Raw genomic sequence first — 25,746 nt, 5'->3', positions numbered from 1 at the left:
GTACGGACACGCCTGCGTATAAAAAAAATTTGCAATTTTAAAGATTATTAAAAATTTGTTATATTTTTTATTGCTTTATGGGTATTCAATGTACATTGGGCATATTATTAAATATGTATATAAGTACTCAAGCCATTATGCAAGTTTTTATAATTATAATTATTTCGTTACGAATACGTTGAAGTAGCCATTGGTTGTCAGCAAAAATCCTCTCTAATTATGCTCTAACTCACACCTCTTTTAACATCTAAATTTTGCCATCCATGGGGCCCTCAAAACAGTTTCGAAATTTATTAACGAATATGTAAGTTATTTGCTTTTATTGCAATATTTTTCTTATCTTATGAAGCTGTGTTTTCTGCTAAATGTTTGTATTTTTAAATTTTGGGGAAAAAAATTGATTGAATTATTTCCTATTTTGAAATATTGAAAAAATAACAAGAAAAACTCCTTTATTTCAAGTAAATTCTTAGTAAATGAATTTTAAATTTTCGGTGTGCTTTAAGTATATTTCTTGAATTTAAAAAACATTTTATTCTAAAATTTATTAACTATTAATATATTCACTTTAATTCTTTTTTTTATTAAAATAACAATATTTGCGAAATATTGAACTCGATATAGTGTTTTTTTTTTATTTTCAACATTTTTTTCCTCAATAATAGTGATGATTGGAATGCAATGATTAAAAATGCAAAAAAATATGCAAATAAGCTCAGTCGTATTTTGTATAAGAGTATAAACTTATGTATATATTATTCTTCGATATTCTAAGCATGCATGTAAATAAATAATTATGCAAACAAGTTGTTACAGTAACCAAAGGACAGATATATGAATGATATAGGAATTTTAACAAAAAAAAGAAAATTCTTTACATTCGTATATAAAACAAAGAATCCGCTAGAATGTACCGAAAATTTACAACAACCCAAATTTTAGATTCATTATGTCAATATACTGAGAAAGGGGAAAAAAGAAAAGAATAAACAAAACAATTCAATAAGCTTAAAATAAGACTTGTACGACAATAAGAGTCATCCCATAAGTCATCTCATATAAGAACACAAATGAACACAGTAGAAAGAAATAGCCATGTAAGATCTGCTATTATACTGCTAATATGCTATAATAATGCTGCTAATAAAGTGGAAAATATATCGAACTCTTTCTTTCTTTATTATTAAGTATTTTGTCGCTAGGTTCCTAAAAAAAAAACGCTAGACATTGCAGAATAGTACTTTAGCGACTTGTTTATCATTTTTTGCAACTAAAGTTCTAAACATTCCTCTAGGTCTAGATAAAGCCATAAAGTTTCTAAAATGGCATTATTGTGGACAACTTATACAGGACTTATTAAAATCAGAATTTTCATTGTTATTTGTAATTTTTTTTTTCAAAGGAAAATTTATAGACACGTTCATATATTTTTTGTTATTTACTGTAAAAAAAAGAAAGACGTGGAATGCATTTTCAATTACTTGACTACGAATTGTGTATTATTTTAGTCATGTAATATTTTTAATAAAATTTTAGTCTATTCTACACAATATTCGTACTTCTAGAAATGTAAAATACAACGAATAAGGAGATCTAAGAATGTTTGTAAACAAATATAAATGAAAAAATCATATTCATATTGTGAAATTTAAAAGGAAAAACTAATTAAATTGAAATTTTAGATATCAGGTGAGAAAATGGGTTTTAGTATTATTCTTAACATTTTTCTATTTATTTACTTATTACTTTTTCCAGTTACTTGCTTTTAAAAAGAAGCCATAATTATACCCATAGGAATTAATTCTACTAATTTTCGATCTGTATTATAAATTTATCTTTCTGTTTGTAACGCTGAGAAATAATGCTGTGAGATATAGAAATGTACATATGTAAATATATACGTTTATTTGCTCAGCGTCGAATTCCAAGTCAAATTAGTAATGTTTGCCAGTCCGTTCACTCGCCCATCAGTGTAAGTGCTATTTCAAAAAATCTTGGAGTTAGTTCAAAGATTTCACAGAGGACAAAGTTAATTGCTTAGTCAAGTTTTAAATACTATTGAAGCCACATTAAACGTCACATAAAACGGCACGTATTTTATATAGATTACTAAATATGTATATCATAAAAAATTTTACTTGTCTTTATTCATACGGGTATCACAGAGTTCTTACGATCAACACCTCCTATTATCGTTTTTTTTTATAAGATTTGTATACACACCTACTTATATGGGTGCATAGAATGGGTCGTTCGAAAAATTCCGCCGCAATGATCAAAAATATTCTGTAATAATAACATACATATATATACATATGTAGATATGTGTATTTTTGATATCGATAATATTACGATATGACAAAGTTGTAATATTTTGAAAGGTTCACTTTACGTTTCTGTTGTACTTAGCAAGTGATATGCACAAAATCTTTTGTTCTGGTGTTATTAGAAATACCTTTAAACAAATTATGCATATATAAAAAGTGTAACTGCAAAAATTATAATATTATGAACATATCTTTTTAGAAAGAATTATACATACGTAGGTACTTCTCTTGAGTCAAGAAATATGTTATTATAACACCTGATGTTTCATTTTATAATGGAATATCGTATTGCAGAGGTTCGAAGAAGAGTATATTTAATTAACTTTAAAAATTATTTTATACTCTTATAGCAATTTAAAATAATTATTTAGATAGATATTTTAAAAATAATTTTTTATTTAAACTTATTTTAAAATACTAAAAAAACTAAATTTGAATGAGAGATAAAAGAATTGTGGCTAAACATATTTATGTATATGTGTAAACATATATATACTTCTCTAAATTCAAAGAAATACATACTTAGTTAAAAAGTAGTAAACTAAAATTCCGTTACAGTAAAAATAATTTTAAATGTGCTACGTTAATCAGTTGGCTACTGAATCATAAGCAATTTTATATAAAATAATTTAAATTTTTATTATTTTATAAATAAATAATTTATTTGTATAAAATAAAAGAGAAGAAATCAACTAGACTAGTCTAGTCAGCAACTAGATTTTATTTATGTCAAAATTAGATTTTTCCGCATAGCTAACCAATTTCCTATAAATTTTATATGTAAGTAGTGTTAAAATAATCAACTTATGATTTTTTTTCGGAATATCGGAGGTCGAAAACCGAGCTGTGGGCCGATTTTATCATATTAAGGAACATACCAACGGAATTTCAGGAAATTTAATATTTGAGTTCAGTTTGCTGCTGGAAATAGATGACTTTTCAAAGAATTTGATTGTCATAATGTGAATTTTCTTTTATAGCCAAAATTATATTTTTGTATTTAAGTTAACTAGAGGCTTAGTGCACGCTCTTCAAATTCAAAAGAAGTATTTAAAGGTCATTTTCAAAATCTTGTGCAACATTTTCAGTAAATGAGGTAATATAATGCACTTTGCAATCGCTTGTGTGCTGATCATATCAGATTTTTTCGATATGAGGTTCTCTAATTTTATAGCTTCTTATGTATATACTCAATTCATATACAATTTTTAATTCGTTGATTTAAAAGTTTGAGAAACAAGGTATTTAAAAAGTACGCGTAATTTTGCGTACTATCATGCCATACTAATATACATGTGAATATATTAGTATGGCATGATACTTTCTTCCTCATAACTTACAAATATTTACTTTCTATTCATATGTAGCACACATATACATACATACAGATGCATATATACTAATGTAAGTGTTCACAAATTTACTGAACCCTTTTTTTATTTTTGATGACTAAACATATTATGCTAGACACATGAAATACAACCCCAAAACACCAGATGGATATTTTTTATATGACGTATCCACAGTTCTGCATGATTATTATGCGGTATATAGGGAAAATATTTTTTTTTTTATTAATTTGGTTTAAAACAAAAAAAAAATATTGAAAGTTCATACATACATTCATGCATAAATACATAAAGCAATGAAAAAAATGGGGAAAAAAAACAACAACAAGAACAATTTTAAAACCGTTTAAAAAAACCCTTTACTGTGGCAACTGAATATTAAACAGATTTCTTTTTACGATGATTCCAGTTCATTGCAAGCAAAAATAGACTTAGAAGAAAGTTTTAAGCTAATAAACGCATTGAAAGATTATTTTTCATGAAAGAAGTTAATCAACGTGCGAGTCCAATTCCAGAACAAAGGACATATTTCGTCTACTATAAAAACTGTCCAAAAATAAAAATAAAAATTAACTCAATTGAGAAATTAACTCAAGAAGTTTTCGGCAAGTCTGTCAGGAATACCAAAACACTTTGTTAGGCTGGAATAATGTTTGTATAGGCTGGTGTTTGCATTCATTTACACTGTTTATATCCCTACGAACGTATGTGCGAAGAGAACTATAAATTTGCCACTCTATTTGTAGCGCTATACATTAAAAATAAGAAGTCGTCTAAAATATTGTCACAACTCTTAAAATTATTCATTTGAACCTACTCTCGTTTAATTTTTATTTTTCTAGTGTTAACATTGTAAATTTAAATAACTTCCAATTATAATCAATGCGGTCGATAAAATCAAGAAGGAAGTACTTTTATAAAAACAAGGTGAAGGTACTTTTATAGAATTATTCACAAGGGAGTAAATTACTTTGTGAAAATGTCAATAATATAATTACATATTTTTTTTCAAATCATTGACTCGAAAATCAAATTTTCAGAAAAGTGCTATTTCACGATTCAGAAAAGTGCTACGCATGCATATGTATATATACATGCGTTAGATATAGAATCTGTTTTAGCTTTGTAGAAAAACAATTTTCATATTTATTTAAATATGTTTTAAGTTTCTTGCTATAAATTTTATACAATTTTGTTTTTTAATACCTTTTTTGTTTTTTAATTTTAAGAAAAAGTAACGATTTAAATTAAAATTTGGATCTTTTCACTTCATTTGATCTTTTAACATTAAGTACAAATAATGCAAAGAGATATAAAACTAATATGAAATATTATTAATAATTTATTGATGAATGTTTTTTTCTCTGAGCGATTTAACAAATTAAGATTGATATAATTTTCTTTTTGAAAAAAAGGTAAAAAGCCAGAAAATTTTTAATTTTATGTAAAATTTATAATAAGAAACAAAAAAAAACAAAAATTAAAATCATCATCAAGATGTACATCAGAAGCTAACGCTTTAAAATAAAACGTCTACATAGAGTTCCTACTTTTTAGCACTTTTCCAAAAAAAATTTGAAAAAATGTGCTTATTAGTTTCACTCTGCCCGTCCGTCCGTCCGTCCGCCCATCTGTCCGTGTGTCTGTTTACAAAACTTCTACACCCTTGAAGATAGAAACCCGAAATTTTATATATATTAACCTATCTTAACCCTTAAAATTGAGCATTATGTTAACTCCTCTTTAAACTAATTTTTGCGTAATTTCAAAAACTGCATAAACTGTTCATCCTAAATATATGCAATCCTAGAAATAGTTTCGCATATGAATGAAAATATTTTTAATAGTATGGTAGATATACATACATAGACTGCATTTAAAAGCAGTATTTTCACTTGTTGAAGGGAGAAGTGCTACAATACAAACCATTGGTTTGACCCAATGTTATTCATAAATGCTTTTCGCTTTTGCCTTTTTATGCAGTTTTCTGGATGAATAACACCAAAGTAAATTTAAACACATTTTAAGAACTTTATTTTGATACACTTGAAGTTTCTGCTTCTTACACGCTACACTGCTACTTGTGTTACTACATTACGAACCATAAAAATAAGTGATGTTAAGAAATATATTTAGAGATATTAAAATTTTATTATGTTTTTTCAAATAAGAATTTTTGTTTGTAAGTGGATATATCTTAAATAACTTTCTTAATTTTAATTACTACTGGAACCCCAATCAATTGGATTTTCATATCCAATATTAAATTTCTATTTGGTCTATAAGACGCATTGTGTCTTCTCGGAAAAAAGATGCATCCATTTTTTGAAATATTGATTTCAATTTTCCATATGGTGAAATAATCCTTTAAAATCTTAAAGCTTCTTTTTAAATTTCGAATAAGTTCAGTACGGTTTATAGGAGAACTCAAGGCGATGATGGTTTAATTTGAAATAAAAATAAATTATTCTTCCACACATTTTCAAATTATAAAAAATCAAAATTTTCAGTCTATATTTTTACAATAATAGTATAATTATGCATAGATAATGATTAAATGTATAAAAATTCCAAATAATAAATTATTGTTACTATTATTCTACATATTATTATCATTGAATATCATTATTACGGTACGCGACGAATAAGATGAAATCACTATTATACACATAATGTAAGCATTCTCTTTTATACAATAAGAGAAATAAAAAATTGTTAACAAATCAACAATAACATTTTCAATTTATTTTTATATTATTAAAGTAATTTAATAGAACTCTTGAATGACCTCGGGTGAAAGCATATAACATGACATTGAAAGCAATGAATGAATATGAACAAGTATGTATGGACGAGTACATTCAATATCATTAACCCTTTCCACTCCAAGGCTGTTTTTGTTTTTATTCCACCAGCTCCACGCTAACAGATGAAGCACAGAGATAAGTTGTTTACGACGCGAACATACATATAACGGTGCGATAACAACTAGTTTTATTATGTAGTATCGATAACATTTTTACATTTGACAGGTATTACACCATGTCGAGTATCACTGGACAGTGGAACTAGTGGAACAAAATCAGTATCGAGTGACACTCGACATTGGACTGGAAAGGGTTAAGATTAAAACAGAAAAGAGCAGTACTTTGCATATTTTGCAAGTACTGCTCAAAGAAAAACCATTTTTTTGGTATTTAGAGTTTACATAATTATTTTGGTAATTATAGTATTTGATTTCGCATTTAGATTCATATTAAACACATTAATACTTTAACAAAAATAATTTATTTAAATAAATTTCATAATGCACTAACATTTTTTATTAAACTTAATATTTATTTTGAAATTAGTGTTATTTATTCGGTAATAACAATAATTCTGAAAATTTTGTATTATTATTATTGATTTCAGTATTTAATTTTTCAATTATTAGTTTTAATTAAAAATTTTTAACTCTACATTAAAACCAGTTTTATTAACAACTATAATTTAAATAAATATAAATTTTAAGTATATTATCATTGCTATTGAATCGGTACAAAAAAAAAACGTGCTGAATCTCGTTTTTTTTGCCGTTATTATTGTTACCTATTTTTGTTTTTGCTTTTGTTCTTTATGTCAATAATTCAACAAAAATTAAATATTTTACTGGAAGAAGAAACCGAAACCTTTGCAAAATAAAGAAGAAAAAGCAGCAAAAACAAAATATAATAATAGTAAAACAATAAAAAAAAACGAAAGAAACATTCATTACTAAGCAAAAATTTAATTCTTCAAGGTGTTCTTATTTCTTTTATAAATAGTTATAATGTTCAACTATAAGATAAGTTAAACTAAAATTTAAAAAAAATTAATCTTCTGACAACCAACACGAAAAGTATATTTGTTATTGGCCAAATTAAGCAATTTTTTTATAGATACGTAATTCGCGAGGGATCCAGATGCAACTCGAAATTGTATTTCAAAAGCATACATAGGTTTTCAGGAGAGCAAAAAACTTCTCATTTTGTTTTATTGTAATGAAATGAGAGGCAATTTTTTTATTAAATCCTGCTAAAAATTTAATTATATTATTTTAATAAAACTATTTAAAATTAGGATTTTCTACTTCTAATTAACGAGAAAATGGCAATTTATACTCTAAGTTTAGATACAACCGCGAAGTAAATAACATTTAAAACTCATTCCACAACACTGTGTGCGATATCAGTTTTTGTCGTATATTTAAAATATTTTATTAAATTAAATTTTAATTATTTTATTAAATTAAAATAATATTACTAACAAGTATACCTTAATATTTAAAATATTAAGGTATACTTGTTAGTATTTGCTTAAATATTATATAATAAAATGAGTATTATACTTAAAAAGTAATGTTTTCAAATGTAAGAAGAGTTATAACAAAATGAATTTTTTTTCCATGCTTTTGATTCTGTATGAAAAAGGAAGAAACAATCGCACAAATTAGGGACATATTCTATCATAAATTAGAGAAGAATATTCTATCTTATGTGGCAACATCAATTCATAGACTTGAATCAACGCTAGCTGCTAGCTTAACTTCGGAAAAAGTTCTGCCGGCACTAGCGATTTTTTACCCTTGAAAGGATGTGCACATAAAGTGCTGTAACAATCTACATACTACAAGCTATTGCAAGTTTTATCGACCTATATGAAATCAAGGTTGAAATTAAAAACGAATTATGTATGTTTTGAATCGTTATATATTTTTAGAAACACATTTACGAAGACATTATAAATCGGTTAAGAATTTTATTCTATATTAATTATTAACAATTCAATTTTAAATTATTACTTCGTTATAAAGAAAAAGAATTTTTAACATGATAAATTAAAAGTAAAAAAATAATAGAACATCATCCATAACAAACTCTAGCACGGAAAAAGAAAATAAGTATAATGTAAAAGCATTAGAAAAATGAAAATATCAAAATAAAACTTTTAAAAATAATGCCAGTTGTTAGTTAGATTTAGTCATTCAGTTAAGTATGAGAAGTTAAATTTTATTTTTGTTTTTCTTTCTCTTATTCAATAAAATGTTGGAGTCTTGAACTCCAGCTTCACACAGCTTGAAATATACTGTTATACATATATACCTTGCGGTTGTTATACCCAATGTTTTAAATAATGATTTTACTTATTTTACCATATAACATAGTATGTTATATCTGTGAGCTTTTTGTTTCCCATATAATATATTTTTTTATATTTTAATTTAATATATGTATGTAAACTAATTTATGAATTGTTATAATTTTGTTATAAGTACTCAGTTTTCATTTTTTTAAATGAATGCCTTATGCATAAGTTTATTATAAATATTTGCTCTAAATTGAAAAGTATATTAAGGAAATAACAAATTATGTATATTATTAAAGTGTTAATGAATTGAGAAAGTTTAATTCTATTATTTGTAAAGCCGTAATAAATTCTTAATAATCGACAACCTGGTTTAAAACGTATATACAAACTATTAACTATTTTTAAAATTTTGTTATATTTTTATTTGCCACAAGGGTTTGAATGGTTACAGTAACCACTGTAAAATTGCAAATTTTTAAGGTAACCAGTTATTGTAACCTGTAACTTTGTCTTAGTTTCGTTCCCTTCAAGATCTTTAAAAAAAATTTTTGAAAATTGTAATAAAAAACTATTATTGCTTTAAAAAAATTGTTAATTAATTAATTATTAATTTAAAATTAAAGAAATCCATTTAAATAAAAAGAAAATAATGAAAAAAAATATAAAAAAATATTTTTTCATATAATAAAAAGAATTCAAATTAAAAAATAGTATTCAATATAAAATCAATATGAAAAATTATTACAGAATAAAAAATATTAATAACAAAAATTTTCAAAAAAGCATAGGTTACTGTAATCTTACAGCAACCCTCAGTAACGTTGCTGTAATCTGCAACGTTACAGATGCTGTAAGTGTAACCGTCCAAACTCTACTTAAATGAATAAGCATATTTTCATACTTGCCACTAAACAAAATTTGTAGAGATTTTCTAGACTTTTTCAACAATATACCGATTGCTCATTGATTTTTGTTAATTTTCTTTTTCTCGTTTTTCAATTATATTAAAAAACTCTTAAAAAAGTGCTTATACGCCTTTTCGGTGATATCTGAACTTTACCAGTATTTTATTAAACGTTCGTATCGTTAGTTTTTAAATTTGTTTGTAAAAGAACTATTTGAGGTATGTGTTATCCATTTCGAAATAAAAACTCCATTCAATAACTTATCAGATGTAAATTTCAAATACTGTAATTAAAAAATAGTAATGAATGTCAGACTCTAACTAAAATTGATACTTTCCGTTAATATTTTATAATATTTGTATAAAAATTTTTGGCCCTTAAAAATTTTATATGGATACTTGTAAATAGTTAATTACTTTATGTAAAACCAGTATACATCAGTATGAACACCAATAAACTTTTGAAAATCGGCTCCAACTTTTCTTGTCAAATCTTTTAAATAATAACTTTTTATAAAATTCAAAAAGAACCTAAACATTTAAGAATAATTGATTTAAAAAGATGAAAGAAACACACAAATGTATACACTTAATTATATACATATATAATTATAGATGTATATATATATATATATATATATATATATATATATATATACGTATATTATGTATTTATATGTGTATATGCATAATTATAATTATAATGTACTTCAACTCCCTACAAACAATGTAATTAAATTTTATCTAGTTTATGGTAATTAAAAGATAAAAAAAGAAAATTTAAGAATAAAAAAAAATACAAAAAATTGTATAAAAAATTTCAATATGAGTGGTTCCGTAATTATATATGTATATTTTTTTCTCATCATCACAAAATATAAGGTTGCAAAAGAAAAGAAAGATAGAGGAGAAGGTTTAATATACATATCTACTTACATATATACACATACTATCGTAGAAGGTAAAAAATCAAACACAAAAAAAAAATGGTAAACAATTGCAAGTTTTCTTTACTCGCACATTTCTATTAAGTAAAATAAAAAAATGGCGGTAACAATAGAATTTAAGACAAAAAAAATTATAAATTCCAACAAAATAATAAAAGATATGCAAGTAAAAAAAAATTTAATTGAATTTCCACAATTAAAGAAAAGAGAACTAGCTGTATACTAAATAAAATTAAACAAACTGTCAACAATATTTTAGTAATTAAATCTTAGAGTTCTAGTGATATTTTCATGTTTTACAATCATTAATTTAAAATAAGAAAAAAGAGAACAGGTTATATTACTAGACTGACTGTTTTATATATATATACATACATATATGAAAATATATTCGCATGCGTATGTCATCATATTATTAATTCTTATTTCAAGAAACGCAAGGTAATATGCGTTTATCCTATCCTCTATATAATTTGAAATTCCTGTTTTTCAAATGGAAAATGAAATACTCGTAAATACTAGTTTAAATTTTCAATTTCAATATTTTTGATTTCAAAATACATAATGTATTATGTAAGTTTAAATACATATATTTATAATTTTAATCGATATTTTGCATATTAACCGTCTAATAAAAAAGTTGTGTATTTTTAATAAAAAATTCAATTATGTATAATTAAAAACGCAGGAAAAGACTTTTTTAAATAATTATGAAAAAATTGATGTTCCATTTAAAATTATATTTGGTTTCTTTTAAAGTATTCTGGGTTAAGTGAGCTTATTTTCAATATTTCTGCTATAAATAAAGTATTCAACGAAAATTCAATGAATTTCTAAATATTTGAGTTTGAAAAGATTTAGAAATTTATATAAAAGCGTTCAATAATTTTTTTAAAAAAGTATATATAGGTTCGGCAATTCTATACGGAATTGTACAGAAAGTCTTAAACATAGTTTAGTTGTTACAACACTTTTATATAAATTGCAAATACCCAGCAGTTATTTACATTAACCGTAATAAACTTTAACGATATTCAAACAGTGTATACATAATGAAAACGCGCCAGTGAATGAGCCCCGCTAGGCCACTTTATCTACCCCATTGTACCTTATGTATAAGTACATATAATATCTAAAAAATTAGAAATCATACTGTAAAATTTCCAATTTTTATTGGAAATGAAAGAGATTTCTAATTTAAAGAGTAAAAACAAAATTTGATTTAAAAAGGAAAATAAATAATGAAGTTGATGCGTTGAAGTTAATTTATCTGAAATAGTCATTTAAGATAGGGGGATTTTCGATAATTCAGGCATGTACTGGAATTTTTAAATTAATTTGTAAGTCTTTTCACACATACTTACAAACTGCAGAAACTGGATATTTTACTTTTGCAGATTTATACAATACCCAACAATATTCAATTATGCCCTTCTTGTAATTTATGATATTTTGGTAATAGTTTTAAAAAACTTAAAAATTCGTTAAGAACTTTAAATAAAAATCTCATTTTCGAACATGCTATTTTGACAGATTTTAAAGTTTGGATTCATCGACCCCGCTTCATATTAAGACCTAATTAAAATGAATAATATCGAAAATCTTCAATCTAGCGTGTCATAATAGAATTTTTACAAATACTTATATAAAATTTTTGGCTGAATAAATTTTTTTTACAAAATTTATCATTTTAATTAAATTTTTGTATAAAATTAATAGTAAATTTTCATATCATAATAAAGTTAACACCAGTTTGATAACAAAAAAAGTAAAAACACAAACAAATAAAAATTAATAAAAAAAGGCGCTTTCGAAACACTTCTATATACATACTTTCTGTGATAAGATCTAAAAATATTTTATTGATTTTGTGATAGGGAAAAGTTGATAAAAATTTGTTTATACTAAAAAAAAAAAATTAATGTTTTTTTTCTTACAAATTGATAACTTTATAATTTAATTGATTAATTTTTTTGAAAAGTGTTAGTCGTTATTTTTTCCTGTTCTATAAAATCAGCATAAACTTAACTGCATACATACAAATTAACTACAAAAACATTTTGTTATATAAAACTTCAATGTGCTGACAGGTTAATTTATAATGAGTAATGGGTTAATTTTTATATGTACATACTTATATATAAAGAATGTTGGGCATTGGAACGAAATTAAATAAGTCATAAGTTAAGCTTTATAATATATTCTATAATAGGCATACTGTCGAAACTTAAATTCAATAGATTTGAAATTGTTCAGAAGTAATAAAGACTTTTTTTTATATTTAGTATTATTGTAATTTTAATTATAGGTATAGGTAGTTTCTTTATCTCATTGCGGATACTAAATCATGAGTTTTGATTTAATTTTAAAATATTATAAAAAGTTACAATTTAGTTTGGTTCCAACCTCCTCTATTTGAATTCAATATATAGAAATCTCTTTTATACAATTGTCTTCTACAATTGTATTCTTGAAATTAGATTTGTAAAAATGCCTTTAATTAGACCTATTGATATGGAAATACCAATTGTATAAGTACTATATATCAATACTTCAGTTTATAAATAATTACTTTTTCATTATATTTTATTTTTTAATCTTTATTTGAAACTTTTTATTAATAAATAAATTAATTACTTTAATTAAAAAGAAAAATTAAGTTCATTGTTCTTATTTTTTTTTTAATTTACAAGAAATTTACAAGATTGTTTGAATTTACAAAAAATTTATTGTCAATTCAAACAATCTTGTTATTAATAATTTTTTATTTTCATGAAATTTTTTAAAATTTTATAAAAATAAAGTTAAAATTTATAATAAAGAATTAATGACAAATCTATGTATATCTTTTGTTAATTTAAAAAATAAGAGAAAATAGGCAAAATATTATTCTTACATAATATATCGTCGGTTAAAATTGTAAAACTAATCAATTAGTGCAATTGGATTGATCTCTTTAATTTCTGGGTTAATAAACTACATTCTGGATTTGTATGATTTTTTGCCACAACAAAGATTATATTATTCTGATTTAATTCATCTATGAAATCCGAATTCTCAAAACATGCACTTAGTGCTTTCTGCTTTTTAACCGACGATATAACGTACCTTATATTTTATAATAATAGTTAATTAATTCTTATATCTTACAAACATTTCTATCATATATTTATACATTTATCATAATTACTAACAATCTAATTAATTAATATTTTGTATTTTTATTAAATATTTTTAGTTGCGAGTTCAATTTGATGATACATTAACATCAACATTTGAATATCCATCAGAGTCTTCATTATTAGATGAATTTGCTTTGACACCGAATGATAGTTTTTATGCAACAAATTCAAATGAAACAGATCAAATAGACAATAAATCACATAATATTGAAGCCGAAGAATTAATACCAATTCAAATGTTATCATCATCAACATCATCATCAGCTACAACAATAACATCACCATTACCAACTCATACAAAATCATTGGGAAATATGCCAATAGGTAAGTTCATCTCAAACATAATGTGAAAAAAAAAATGTTTGTATCAACTTTTTGTTTTATGTATATTTAATTAAATATGTTTATTTAAGCTAATTGCTATTGTTATTTTAAATTAATACCATTATTATGATTTTATTTTCATTTCTTTTGCAAATTTGAAGAGTAAATTTTGTTTTTCTTTTCTTATTTACTATCTTTGTGTATAACTAAATTATGTTATGGTATATTTAGTTTATAAGATTATGTAATGAATAAACAATTTCAAAAAATTAAATTATAAGTAAAAATTTTTGTATTTAGATTTTAAAATATTATGTAAAATACAAGTTCATAAAAAACACACATTTATTTTATAGTAAATTTTTATGAATTTTTTTGAATTTTTAGCTATGTAAAATGTAAGATAAAATGTAATTTGTTTTAGTTGTAGGAAAGTAGAAACATTAAATAATAAAATAATTATAGTAAATGATGCTAAAAGATTTAAAAGACAATTATTGTTATTTACTTTCAAATCAAATTCAATATGAAAAAGGAAATGAGTTGAAAGTAAAGTAAAAAAATAAAAATTGGGTAATTTGATTTTTAAATTTAAAAAGAAAGCAGAAAAATTTAATGATTTTCTTATTTCCCGTGACCAATTCAATTTTATTTTTAATTTTAATTTTGTATAACATATTAAATAAAGAGCAATTTTAATTTGAATAATTTTTTAAAATTTTATATAATACTTTGAATACTGTAAATCAATTTTAATTTTATATCCATTTTAATTGAGTTCTAAATTTTCAATAAATTTATGTTTTCTTTCATTAAAATGATAATGTGCGATCAATTCCACCATTCAATTAGCAAAATTTCTATAATAAGCCCAAACATTGTTATATTTTAAGAATCACTAGCCCCTTATACTTTTGTAAAATATATTATGTATAAAAACTGTAGTTTTTAGCCCATTGCTAAACTACACTTAGATAGTATATTATATTTAATAATGAAAATTTTATGCAGAATTAGGAAAATTATTTTACCATAAAAACCAAACAAAAACTTTTTTGAAATTTTAAAATTTTTGAAAAATAAAATTTTAACAATAATTACTTTTATTTCTAGATTATTTTAATTTTATTTAATTACGTATTAATGTCGTATAGAGATACGTATGCATAAATTTAAAATGAAACTCAAGTTACAATACAAAAAATTATTAATAGTATAATGATTTCAATTAATATGAGAAAAACGTTGTACTATTTGATGCACTACTTAATGCTAAGAAATATTAAATAGAACTTCATTTGTTTGTAAATATTAAAATATATATAGATATGTATAAACTCCCCACCTTATAAGAAAAAAAAACAATTTCAAACTTCCAAAAAATCAAAAACCAATAAGTATTAATAAGACATACACACAGAAACAAAAAAAAAAATACATCTTTTGTTCACAGATAACCAAAAAACTAAAGAGGAAATTATTACACCAATAAAAATAACTACAGCAATAATACCTTCTATTAATTCAGATGCTATAATATCAACAGTAAAAATATTACGTCCATCGGATCCCCCACCACCGATACCACCTACAAGAACGAAAATATTAAAAATAGTATCAGAAAAACCAATGTCAGTACTAACAACAGCAATTGCTACAGCAACAACGGCAACGACATCTGCAGCAACAGCAAATTTTTATCAATTGCAATCGAAATCTTTAACATTACCATTAACTAATAAAAATTTATTAGAAAAAGATAAAATAAAAATCAAATCAAATATATTATTGTCACCAACAAATTTACAACCAACACCACAACCACCACCACCGCCAGTTCCATTGAACAAACCAATAAATTTTAAACCCAAGCCATTATTATCATCATCATCATTTTCATCATCAAATAAAACTATTTCACCAATTAATTTTAAACCCTTAACACAAATATCATCATCATTAAATAAATTCAATATAATAGCAACGACAAATATTAAACCTTTTTCATCTTCAATATTTCAATCTCCATTGGTGGTTCCTATTAATGCAACAATTACAAATGATAAATTCAAATTAAATACAACAAATAATTCAAATATTTCTACACCATCAATATCAACGACAACTTCTGTCAAATCACGTATTTTACAATTTCAAAAATTGGAATCTGAAAGTGCTAAAAGTAGAAATATTTTATTAAAAATTGAAACATCCAAATGTTCATCAAATAAAACCAATAATAATAAAAATAATAGTGGTTTATTGAAACTACAAAAAACTGAAACTTCATCAATTATTATTCCATCAACAACAACCGATAATTCAAGAACAGATCAAGATAAAAATTCTTCAAATTCTGTAGTTTTCAATTCATTAATTTCAATAGGAACTGAATCGATAGTTTAAAAATAATAATAAAAATACACAAGGGCCTGTTTAACTTTACGAAAAATTTTTAAATTGAAAACATATATATAAATATATATTCATAATTTAAAAAATATACAATTATATTATTCTTATTTTGTTAAATTGAAATTTAAATTAAAAAAATTTCTTATATTTCGATGCAAAAATTAATTAAATATTTTTGTTCTTTTTTTTTTTTGTTTAAGCACTTAAAATTTTTCAATACATAGTGTAGAATTATTAAAATATATATTTAATTTAAAAACAATTATAATCTCTATATTTATATATAGCTGAAATTATTTATTGTTAAATTATAATTTATATTTTTAAATGTGTGGATTTTCAATAATATTGTTATGTTATTTAATATTCAATTTTAATTATGCATACATATATATTAATAATTACTAAAGTTTAAATTAAATAAAGAGAAAAACAAAAAAAAAACAAAATTTATTCTATATACTTATATATTAAAGATTATTTATTATAAAATGTTATTTAAAATATAAAATAATAAACTTCATATTGATTTCAGAAATACTAAAATTCAAAAAATTATAAAAGAGTTATAAACGTAATTCCAAATATGTAAAATGACTATGCCGTAAATTGTAAGTTTAAAAAAAAAAAAATTAATTTTTTTTGTTTGTTTTTTTTGAAAACACAAAAGTAAAAAGTTGAGTTACACTTATTTTATATTAATTCAATGTACTTATGAATGTTTGTATTTATGTACGTATGTATATGTCATGTAGGTGAGAGAGTGGCCGTTTCTCAGTGATTCAAATGTGTATAACTTACGTTAATCATGAATTCTAACGCGAAATGACGTACGTCATAAATTCCAACACACGTTGGCAACGTAACTAAATATTTTTTTATTTTTTTTTTTGTATAAATAATTTTTAAATTTAAAAAATGTGATTTTTAAATTGTGATTGTTCCAAAATCAATCAAATGGTGTGAGTGACATATTCGCCAAACTTTTGACATACTGGGAAACGGCATTTTGTAAAAAAGAAATATTGTAAAAATTATTTCAAGTTACAGAATTATTATTTTTAATTTACTCCGCGTTGTTTCTAGTTCTACAGTTCAATAGTTTAAAATTCTGTAATAATTTTTTAGTAATGTAAAAATGAATTTTCCGAGTTCCTATTTTAGTACAAAAATTAGTTTTAAACTTCGCGATTTAAAATCTGCAAATTTTTAGTTGTACATTTTAAATCGCAAAAATAATTCTTTTCTAACATATATTCAAAAATATATTTCTTTTTTACTATCTCTAAATTAAAATAGTTTGTTGTTTAAATTTGTGTTAATGTTAGTAACAATATTTAAAATATATTCACCCATATTGTGGTAGCGTACACCATTCAAATATCGCATCAATTTATACTAGAACATCTATAAATAGTATGTAGATGAAAATGGTGACAACTTCGACGTGAATGTAGAGTCAATATAACCGCGTGCGCTGTTTCTGCAAAACTTTACATTATAATGTGATAGTAATTTTTTATCACCTCAATATTTGCATTTGATAGACCATCGCGCCAAAGTCATTTAGTTTAATTCATTTAGTTGGGGGAAAATAGTTCTTTTTACAGAAGAAAAAGAATAACAAATACTCTAATAAAATTAATGGTAGACAATTCCGATATAGTTAAAGATTATATACTCAAACAAAAAATAGCAAGTTGTTCTCAAATTTTTTAAGTAAAATTTTCAAACTTTTTTCAAAATTCTGAAATACTTAGAAATCTAAAAAAAATTACTATATTTTAGTAAAGGGATTATTTTCAGGCAAGGGATTGAAAAAAATCACATGACCTTAAAATAAATAAATTTTTCACGTCATTCTATTTTCAACATCATCACGTCAGCTGTTAATGCTACCAACTTAAAAACACCTTTTATCGTTTCTAGAAACGCGACTACCAGAAAGGCATACATATTTGGTAACAACACAATGTGGGTGATTATTTTTTTTATTGTTTTATTTGTTTTACTGTTTTGTTCTTTTAAAGTTTTAATTAAAAAAAGACCATCATTTTGTCTTTTTTGATTTTAGAAATCTCACGTTTGATGTAAACGCACCACTATAATATTTGAACATAAGTGTATGTCCCAACATAAAAAAATTTACTTTATAAAATTATAATTTAATTATTTTGGTCACCTTATTGTTCCAAACTAAAGAAATCGGCATTAATTATTCAGAATTTCGATCAGTTGTCAATAATGATGATCTTTGATTGAATGAATTTTTACATTTGTTATTTATAATATTTATTAATAAGTTTATAATCACTTTTAGAAAATGAATAAGTAAATAATTATGTTTAATTGATTATTATAAACTTTGTGAATTTCTAAATTATCGAAAATCTCAAAATATTTAAAATTATAATATCGTTTTTTAATCGTGTTGCAAGGAGTTTAGATAAATTTTAATTGATATCATATCTTTTACGCAATATGAGGGATTTTATTTTTTCGATTACTTTCTGAACACAGAGTGAACACTAGATTACTATTTTTACTTTAAAAAAAAAAAACACAATAATGCAAAAATTTACGTCAGGGTTTTATTGCACCAACCACTTTTACTTTAAAACTTTTTTATGTAGTACAGTTCGTTAGTGTTTTGACTCTTGAGTCTTGATGCAACAGAAACTTTGCAAATTTTTTGAGTAACAAGAAGTAGTTGATGCATTAGGACCAAGATGACAGGCAAAATTTTGATGATTTGAAAAAGTATTATTTAAATGTGTGTATCTGCATTTATTATATTATTAACTTTTTATAATTTAAAAATATTTGAAAAGCTATGATATTGCGGAATGATAAGGATCACCAAAAAAAAAATATAATATCACAAAATCACATGCGTGTTTAGAAAAATTTTTTTAGCAATTTTTAAATTAAATAAAATTAAATGTTCTAATTTTAGTATTCTGAAATCAAATTATTATTTTCAACATTAAAACAACATTGAGAAAATTTTTTTTTCAATAAATAAATACAAAAAAAAAACAATTAAAAATGTTTACTAAAAATTATTTTTCTTTCTTTTTTTTTGTTATCTTTTTTTATTTTTAGGATCAGTTCCATTAGGAAATTATACACCAGTTAAAGTACAATTGCAAAGACATTTTGAGCTTGGTGTTACACGAGTGCCAAATGCAATAGATGGTCAAAGTATTGATGATTTTTTATTGTGTGAACAACAACATCAGCAACAACAGCAAAATATTCATAATAATAGTGATAAAAATGCAATAATTAATTCAAATAATGATAATAATAAATCATCATCAATAAATTCTTTAAATAATAAAAATGATTATAACACAAAAAGTACAAATGGAATTTATACAGATAATATAACAGCTGATGATGATAAATCATTATTATTAACAGATACCGATAGTCTACAGTATTTAAAACCAGCAACAGATGATCTCACAGTTGTTTATAGTGAAGGAACGCAAAAAACAGATTTACTTTATTAAATCAAAGAAATGACAAAAATAAAAAAATCCGATTTAATTTATATGTGTATTAAAACGTCATCATAACGGAACCGGATATTAAAAAAAAATTGTTAAAATAACAATTATTTTTAAAAATTGAGACGAAAAATAAAAATTAAATTTCTTAATTTTTTTGTATTTTTCTCTCTTTTTCTTTAATAATTAAAAGAATATATTTACATTCATATTTATATTTATATACAAATATTATATGTTATTTTTATTTATATAAAAATAGTTTTATATGCATACATAATTAATATATAAATTTAATCAAATAATTCTTATACCAACTTTTTTATATAGATGTTTTTCTTCTACACTATTATATAAAATATATTCAATAAAATTAAAAAAAAAAAAAACAAATATTATTAATTAAAATCGATAAAATTTATATATAAAATTTTTTTTATAAAGACAAAAAAATTGTATACATCCAAAATTATAAATGCGAGAAATAAATTTTTTTTTTTTATAAAAATCGTTTTAATACATGTAGATAAATATTATTTTATTTAAAACATTATTTATATTTAAAAAACCATGAATAAAATTAATTAACAAAAATATTTGATCAAAATATAAATTTCTTTTTTCTATTTTCGCTCTATTTTTATATAAAATTTGTTTTTTAGGAAAAAAACTGTATGTAAATTAATTTTTTTTAAGGATTAATATTATAATAAACTGTTAGTTTCAGAATTTCAGTTCTTATAATGCATTTCAAAAATTCAGTGAAGCAGTAAAATTTTCTAAAATGTAATTTGCAATCAAGAAAATGTGGGAAATCCAGTATACAGTTAAGGTATCAATTTTATGACTGTGAATTCCTAAAAATTAAAACGAAGAGGCGTCACAATAAATTTCAAGCATTGCACGTTGCGGAAAAAAATATATTGCATTTAGAAATTATAATTTGAATCAAATTGAATTTTCGAAAATGCTCTTAATTCATTATAAAAAAAAACTAGTTAACAGTAGATCTAATGATATAGTTCGACACTCCTTGGCATTTTACCACAAACTATTTCAATTCAAGCTCTATTATGGTAAAGAAACAGCCTAAAACTAAAGGGATTAAAAAAAATCACTTAATTTCATAGAGCAAGAATGTGATACTACAATAAGTTTAATTCTTTTACTCAAAAACAAAAAAAATTTCATAGTAATTTTAAATTTGATACACCTTTGAAAACACAAATAAGAACCATCTAAACTAACTTATATACTACCTAAGAAGTAAATGGTTTCACGCTTTATTGGTGTGTAAACTTTAAATTAGAACGAAACATGAAAGAGCGATTTCTAGTTTAAAATTTTAATGCATTTAAAAAAAAATTTTATATCGAAAGTAAAAGAAAAGTAAATATTTTTACTTTAATTCTATTCTTTAATTTGTGGACTTAGTTTCCATATTTTGTTTTACTTGCATTTATTAATAATAAAAAAAAGTATATTGAAAAATATGAATTATTAACAAAACGAATAAGAGTCATTTAGAAACAAACAAAATATATGAAAATATTAAAATATCAAGAAATAGTACGCAAATATTACACAAAAAGAAAGAACTAATAAAAAAAGAAATATTTAAAAAATTAATTAAATTGATTATATTAACGATATGAATGAGCAAAAATGTAATTTAATAAATTAATATTAAATAAAAATGAAAGACTTTTTATATTTAAAATTTAGAAAATTATTATATTTTATAATAAATAACAAGAAACACATTGGGGTTATACATCTACATAATTTAAAGCAAAAAATTTTTGAAAGTCTCTTGTTAAAGATAAATTCATTATTATTGAGCCAAAAATATAAATTAACTAAGTAATTTTGAAGTTAGGTGTGTTAATAAAAAAAAACCTCACGACTTCTAATAATAAATATTTAATTATTTTGGTATTGACGTATTCAAATCAAATGATTCAACTCAAAGCAGTATACTTAAATGTAATAATAAATTGTTGACTAAAGTTAAGAAAAAAAAACATATAATGTTTTGAATAAAATATTAAAAATTAAATTCAATTATTGTCAGCCTTTTTTTTTAAATATTAATTATTAAATTCTTATAAACATTAATCTATATAATTGAATTCATGCAACAAATAGATAGACATATAAATTTTGACTTTTCATTTTAAATATGAAATTCTAAAATTTAGGGTCTCAATTTTAAACACAAGTACTAAAAACTGCCAGCAAATTATGTATTCGTTATTTCCAAGTATATTTGTTCGCTTTTTGTATGCATTTATTTCTGATTTTTTATTTTTAACGTGTAAAATAAAAAAAAAATACATTGGGTGTTTAATGCATACTGCGTTAAGAGTACTACATTAGAACTTAAACTTCTCACGCAGCAGGAAAAAAATTGAATAAGATATCTGCGCTAGATTTCTTCATTACTGAATAAATTGCCGAGCACACTTTATTACAGCGAGAAATTTATTCCAAACGATCTAAACTTTTAGTGTGTGCAGCGTTCAATTTTCACACGTGCTACTAATCAGAAACTATTCTAGAACTGAACTCAAGAAAAAACCCATCAATTGAATTTAATCAATTAGAAATTTTCCTATTCAAATATTTACAAGTATTTTAATATTCAATGAAAACAGCAATTCAAAACAATTTTATTCAAATTGAAACAATTGTATATGTAAAATTAAATTTGTCAAATCTTATTATGGATTTATTTTCAAATATTTAAAATAATAAAAAATTCATACATTTTTAAATCTATAATAATAATAATAAAAACAATCATATTAAAAAAAAATACCTACGTAATCTTTAACAACAGTAGAATTTAGAACACAATCTGTAGAACAGTAGAACAAAAAATTATCTAATATTAAAAAATTTAAAAACTAATTTATTTAAAATTCTATAAACATAAATTCATATAATAAAATCAGTTAACGATGCCATACGATTTAAATTTTTGAAAAAAAAACAAAAAAGGCCTAATAATATGAAAAATTAGAAAATATTAAACAAGAGAATTATAAAATACTAGATAAACAAATTTACGTGAAATAAATTACATGATTTTATCATTTTCAATTTTGAAATACAAAATCTTTATGCAAAAATAAATTGATTTGAAATTTGTTTTTTAATCGGAATTTATTAAGATACAATATAAATACCAATGAAATGTATTCTATTTATTGATACATAAAACAATTTATACATACTTATTAAGTACATATTATATAAACATTTTTAATGATTAAATTTTAATCATAATGCAAGCTACTACATTAATAAAAAGATAAGTAAAACTTAATTAAATTTCTTTATAATAAAACAAAAAAATATTTAAAAAAAAATTATATACACAACTATGCAATTAATAATATATAAACGAATAAATATATATATATATATATATATGTATATATGTATAGCTATATATACATAAAATATGTAAAATATGCTGCCTTTTCGAAAACAAAAAAACAAAAATTTATTTCAAAATTGAAAATTTATAAAACTAAAAGAATTTAGTATACATACTTCTTCCAAGATAAAAATGAAGAACCTTTTAAAATTTAAATAAGAACTTTTCATTTAAATTCAGATTTAAAACAAAAATTTTTCACTCGATGGTAAGTAATGATCATTAGTAAGATGACTTTTATAATTTTAAATGGAAGAATATTCCAGATAATAGGAAATTAATATTATTTACAGTTTCGTTATAGATCAAACATTGATTTTGAACAAAATTTATTAAATTTCAAAATTGTAGTTTATAAATAACATTTTTACCATGTTTTTAATATTATTATTATTACATATATATTTATATATATATATATATATATATATATTCATAATTACGGTAATATAATTTGAAAAAGTTTTAATTTTTAAATTTATTTTTTAATTTATGAGAATGATAAAATATACGATAACACTTTGTTTTAAAATTTTGAATAATGTAATTTATTTGATGTTTTTAAAAACAATAAAATATAGAAAAACTAAAAAAAAATAAATTTTAATAAAAATGCCAAAAAAATTAAATTTTTTATATTATGAACGCATTTTTATTACACATGTACAATAAAACTGAAATATTTTGTTGTCTAAAAACTTAATTTTAACCTTAAAAATTTAATTTTTTGATTACAATTATATTTATTCATGTAATATGTAAACATACATCTATATGTATAAACAGAATAATATAATAGTATGTAAAATTGTTTTTAAAAACTTAGTTTGTATTAATTTCTATACATATTTGAAGTATAATATATAATGATTTTATTTTGTGATAAATATATAAAACTTTATTATAATTAATAATTATTATGAAATAATAAAGATATAATAAAATAATTTTTGAAAATTAATAAATATAGTATGATTTATAATATACATAGATATATGAACGTTTTAATAATATATGGTTAATATATAAAAATAATTATAATACTAAACTTTAAAAGAAGCTAGGAAAAGGTGGAAACTAAGCTTAACCCTTTCCACTTCAAGGCTGTTTTTGTTTTTATTCCACCAGCTCCACGCTAACAGATGTAGTACAGAGATAAGTTGTTTACGACGCGAACATATAACGGTGCGATAACAGCTAGTTTTATTATGTAGTATCGATAAAATTTTTACATTTGATAGGTATCACACCATGTCGAGTGGAGCTAGTGGAACAAAATCGGTGACACACGACATTGGAGTGGAAAAGGTTAATGTCTATATTTCAAACGCAATAGATAGATCTCTGTCTAGTATACGAAAATTTTTAAAAGCTTTATAAAACTTGCAAAAACTTTATAAAGTTTCCTAAATACTTTATCTAAAAATTTTTTAATTAAAAATAAAATAAATTAAAAAACATGGATTCACAAATAATTTTTCTAATAATTTCGCACTTTTTTATAATCAAAAATCAAAATTTTCGGTTTTTTATGTAACCAAAAAATATTTGTTTATATGTGATAAATTTTTTGAAATTTGACGTTTATCACCTACATATTTGTAGGGTTTTCTATCAGAATATTGACAAAACCAAGTTATGAATGCAGTATTACTTAAAATTTTAAGCGCTTTCTAATGCAAGAAAAAAAAATTAATTTTTCTAGTAATTTAAAAAAAAATTCTTGAAGAACGTTATACATAACTAACCAATTGTCTAAAAAAAATTTCTGACAAAATTAGGCGCTTATTATGATCGGCGAAGCGAATGAAATTTTTAGCGAATATGAATTTTTGGTATTATGTATGATTAGCGAATTCGCCTAAATGAACTGCCAAATCGTTTGAATAAAAAGTCTGAGTGAAAAAGTTTAAATGAAAAGTCTGACAACCTTGGAGAATGAAACCAAAAATCAAAATAATACATAAGTGTTTTTTTTTTTATTGGATATAGCATATATAGTGATATAGTGAAAAAATTTAAACTATCTGTAAAGTAAGTTCATAAAATTCTACAAATTATAGTAAGAAATATTGATTTTTTAATATTAGTTTAAGCGTGGAAAAATCGAGCCAAAAACAATTCGAGCATTCAAATAAAGAAATTGACAACAACCCCGTAATTGCTAAAGGATAAAAAAATTCAATTGTTTTCGCAAGAAAGCAAAAAACTGTACATATGTGTGGTGTT

General features: G+C 22.8%; 1 protein-coding gene across 5 annotated transcripts in view; it reads left to right on the top strand.

The window, feature by feature from the left end:
• LOC129619308 (protein PF3D7_1417600-like) overlaps positions 1-20,403 on the top strand; it is a 102,720-nt gene extending 82,317 nt beyond the window's left edge. For 2 of the 5 annotated variants that reach the window (XM_055534510.1, XM_055534521.1), the window contains exons 6-7: positions 13,875-14,142; positions 15,596-16,981. In XM_055534510.1, coding sequence (XP_055390485.1) covers positions 13,875-14,142; positions 15,596-16,548 — 1,221 coding nt within the window. In that variant the 3' untranslated portion in view covers positions 16,549-16,981. Of the gene's footprint in view, positions 1-13,874; positions 14,143-15,595; positions 16,982-17,092; positions 17,169-19,662 lie in introns of those variants that run through there. The other 3 variants (XR_008697854.1, XM_055534543.1, XM_055534532.1) reach the window with 3 other exon arrangements.
• The last annotated feature ends 5,343 nt before the right edge of the window (positions 20,404-25,746 follow it).

The sequence above is a fragment of the Condylostylus longicornis genome, unplaced genomic scaffold (genome assembly GCF_029603195.1).
Source record: "Condylostylus longicornis isolate FDR11 unplaced genomic scaffold, ASM2960319v2 ptg000001l, whole genome shotgun sequence".
NCBI lineage: Eukaryota > Metazoa > Arthropoda > Insecta > Diptera > Dolichopodidae > Condylostylus > Condylostylus longicornis.
This window is presented reverse-complemented; position numbering and strand designations above follow the sequence as displayed.